Source organism: Octodon degus, unplaced genomic scaffold (assembly GCF_000260255.1).
Source record: "Octodon degus isolate 3935 unplaced genomic scaffold, OctDeg1.0 scaffold00351, whole genome shotgun sequence".
Classification (NCBI taxonomy): domain Eukaryota; kingdom Metazoa; phylum Chordata; class Mammalia; order Rodentia; family Octodontidae; genus Octodon; species Octodon degus.
Window position 1 is genome coordinate 228,575 of NW_004524927.1, and position 3,580 is coordinate 232,154.

The 3,580-nt window shown below is 50.2% G+C and overlaps 1 protein-coding gene across 1 annotated transcript in view; it reads left to right on the plus strand.

The window, feature by feature from the left end:
* Adi1 (acireductone dioxygenase 1) overlaps window positions 1–950 on the plus strand; it is an 8,393-nt gene extending 7,443 nt beyond the window's left edge. The window contains exon 4 of the mRNA XM_004648058.2: window positions 436–950. Within this exon, the coding sequence (XP_004648115.1) occupies window positions 436–555 (120 nt within the window). The 3' untranslated portion in view covers window positions 556–950. The remainder of the gene's footprint in view (window positions 1–435) is intronic.
* The last annotated feature ends 2,630 nt before the right edge of the window (window positions 951–3,580 follow it).

Consider the following 3,580-nt stretch of genomic DNA (forward strand, 5'->3'; position numbering starts at 1 on the left):
AGCCCCTCTTATATGCTCTTGATGTGATTTGGATAAATGAGATTTATGTAAAGCTTTTTGGCTTTTGAGACAGGACCTTGCTATGCAGATCAGGCTAGCCTTAAACTTAATATGTAACTATGTAGTGATCCTTCTACGTCAGCCTCCTGAGTGCTAGGATCAAAGCTGTGTGCTACCATGCCTGGCCCCATTGCTAATTTCAGGACAGTGTGACCCCTAGGACAGAGAGGATAGTAGTACAGCTGTTAAGCCGGGGTGGGGCCCACATGGATTTTCTGACCCCATCCTGTAGCGGGGAATGACACATGGGCTCCAGTCACCAGCTGGGCTACCTCTGCCAGGGTCCCCTTAGCTTCAGTTGCAGCTGCAGGGGGCTTCCTGACTGCCACGTGTAGGGAAGCTCTGGTGGTGCTGAGACCAGTGTCTGCTTCCTAGAACTATGTGAAGGCCATGCGGCTGTTTGTGGGTGAGCCAGTGTGGACAGCGTACAACCGGCCAGCGGAGCACTTCCCAGCCCGGGAGCAGTACGTGAAGTTCCTGGAGCAAACCGCATAGCTGCGCCTGGAGCCCACTGCTGTGCACTGAGTCTGGGTTGTTCTGCACGATTACCTGACCAGAATATTTTTAAAGAAAGGAGCTGTACAACTGATTTTTTACTCAGAAGCACCTGAGGATGCAAATATCACCATAATGTCTGCTAATTAAGCAAGATAGGGGTGCTGGAGCCCTGGGAAGTACAGGTACTGCAGTGTACTTCAGCTTAAGCTTTCACCCAGAGCGAGGCTCCTGGGCAGTGTTCAGGGTGTGACATCATTGCCAGAGGATGGTGGGGCCAGCCAGATGCTGCTGCTTCTCCCAGGGCTGTAGCTGGTATGGGAACGGGGGGGGGGGGTGACCTCCAGCTTCTCCTGTCCCTTCCTTATCACAATAAAGTCATTGCCTTAACTCTATGATTGTGGCCTGGAGTTGCCTCTCCTGTTCTTGTAGGAACAGCATTGATACTGCCAGCAGCACCACTTATACAAATGTGTGCCTGTGCTGTGTTTAGCTTATTACTGCATTAGCTGTGTTGTCTGGTGTCTCGGTTACTTTTTACTCCTTACTGGGCCGAAATGCCCAACACCTAAAATTAAGGAAGGAAAAGTTTATTTATTTACCTCAGTTTGTGGAGGTTTCAATCTATACTTGATTGGCTCCCAGGCAGAGTGGCACATGGCAGAGGACAGTAGTTCATGGTGGCAGAAAATGACCCTGAGCAGAGGCGCAGAAGCTGTAGCATCTCTCAAGCCTCTCTTCCTTCCACCGAAACTGTGAAGATCAGAGCTCCTCCAAGAAGTGGTGGTGGCTGCCGTGAAGATCCAAGCTCCTCTGAAGTTGCATGGCTGCAAAGATCAAGCTCCTCCAAAAGTGGCTGGGAAGCTGTCCTCAATCCCTTTATGCACCCTTTAAGTGCTGAGTCGCTCTGGGGCAGCCCTCCCCATTCCATAGGGCGGGGCCTCCGCAATGGAGGTCCAGGAACCATCGAGCTGATCCAACCAAGCTGACAGATATCAACCACAACATCTGGGGTGAACTTTCTTTTAGGTTCTTTCACAATGAAGTTGTAAGATAGTAGCAACTGTTTGTGCTCAGGTTTGGCCTGTAGGGACAGTGCAGGGTAGACTGAGCGCTTGCCTGGCTTGTAGGAGACTCTGGGCTTGACCTATCTCATACACACAAAACACAAATACAGAGATACAATTATGCGCAGTTTTCAACAATCCTAGGAAAACTTTCAGTCTACCAGGCTTGGAGGTGTGCACCTGCCAGGAATTCAGGGTAAGGCTGGGTTCATAGCAAGATCTTAAAACAAAAACAAAAACCCCAGTCAATGTTTTAGTAGTTTTCTAAATGTTTTTTATTTTTATTTATTTATTTATTTATTTATTTATTTAATTTACCTAGCGGAACCTGGGGTTGAACTCAGGCCCTTGCACTTGCCAGCTAAGTATGTTTTTTAAAACTGGATGAAAATTCTTCCTATTAAAATGTACATCAAAGCTGGGCATGGTAGCCCAAGGCCTGTAATCCTAGCACTCCCAGGAGGTGAGTGGAGATTTGCACATTCCAGCTTGTTCAACTTGGTGAGACCTTGTCTCAAAAGGGCTGGGGCTGGAGGTCAGAGGAAAGGCTCTGTGTTTAGTCCCTAGGACTGGGGGAGATGGGCGGGAGTGGCAGAGGCAGCCACACCATTTATCACCTCCACTTTGGCCTTGGGAGTCACACTGCAGGACTGGGAGTGTGAGTCAGCTTGGGCACAGCTCATACCTAAGGCCCTGAGCTTGATCCTCAGCTCTGCAAAGATATTAAAAACAAATAGAGCTACCAAGTTCACTAGTAGTACTGAAATGATACTTTAGCACATGACAGAGTAGATTCGAGTCACAAAGCTCACTGTAGGCTCAGGCTCCCTCCTGTGGCTTCCAGCTCCATCCAGCAGATCGCTTCCAGGCCTTGCTGGCTGTCACTCCCTCTTCCTGCCCGCACCACTGCCACTGCTTGCGCCCTCCCATGCTCTGTGGCATGGCAGGCTCAGGAAGCCAGTCAGCAGCAGGGACACCCATCCAGGTGCAGCTGTGATGGTGGCAGTCACACAGGACCCAGGCAGGTGGAGCCCCATGCCCACAGGCCCTGCATGGGTTCACGGCCCCCACCAGCTCCAGACGTGCCTTGGTGGTGTTGCTGTGAGCTGTGAATCATTAAAAAGAAGACAGCTGGCCAGTGATACACTGAAGGTGGAGAGCTAACTGTACAGACTGCCTTTCCTGGTGTGTGGTAGAGCTCTGGGCCTCAAGGGGGTGTGGGGGAGGAAGAGCAGGTGGGTGGACTGGTGGACGGCCGCAGGCAGGGGGTTCTGCGGGTAGCTACCAGGGAGGTGCTGAATGTGGTGCTTGCCCTACCGATTCACAATGCTAACTCCACATGTGCTTTGCAAGCCATTTCTCTGAAAGCAGCTTTCTTCTGAAAGCTTATCATGTACTCAGTTGTAGGAATCTGGAATAATTTTACGATTTACAGAGTGAAAATTTAATGACAGGGCCAGGGAAGATGGCTCAGTGGAATAAGCGCTTCCCTGAAAAGCACAAGAGCCTGAGTTCAATCCCTGGTTCTGCAAAAAAAACCCGTTCATGACAAAAATAATAAGATGCTGCACATGGATTATGTGAGGGGCAAGCAACGCTTGCCCTGAGGCTGGCTCTGCTGCTTTAAGGTCTCCAGATCTTTGGCAAGCTGCGGAACTGCAGGATGTCAGCGTGGAAGCCGAATTGAGTGCTCCCACATGCTGGAATGTGGCAATGAAAACAATGTGAGAAACAAGAGCAGCTTCTGTTCATAACTGTTCTGCTTTGAGAGGGTCTAAGTTCTCAACTAAAATCTCACCCAGGAGCCAGGCACGGTGGCGCAACCTATAGTTCTAGCCCTCTGGGAGGCTGTGGCAGGACTACAGATTTGAGGCCATAGCTCTAGAGACCCTGGGTTGACGCCCCCAATGTGCACGTGCACACATGTACACACATACATACACAAGAGTAAAGGATGC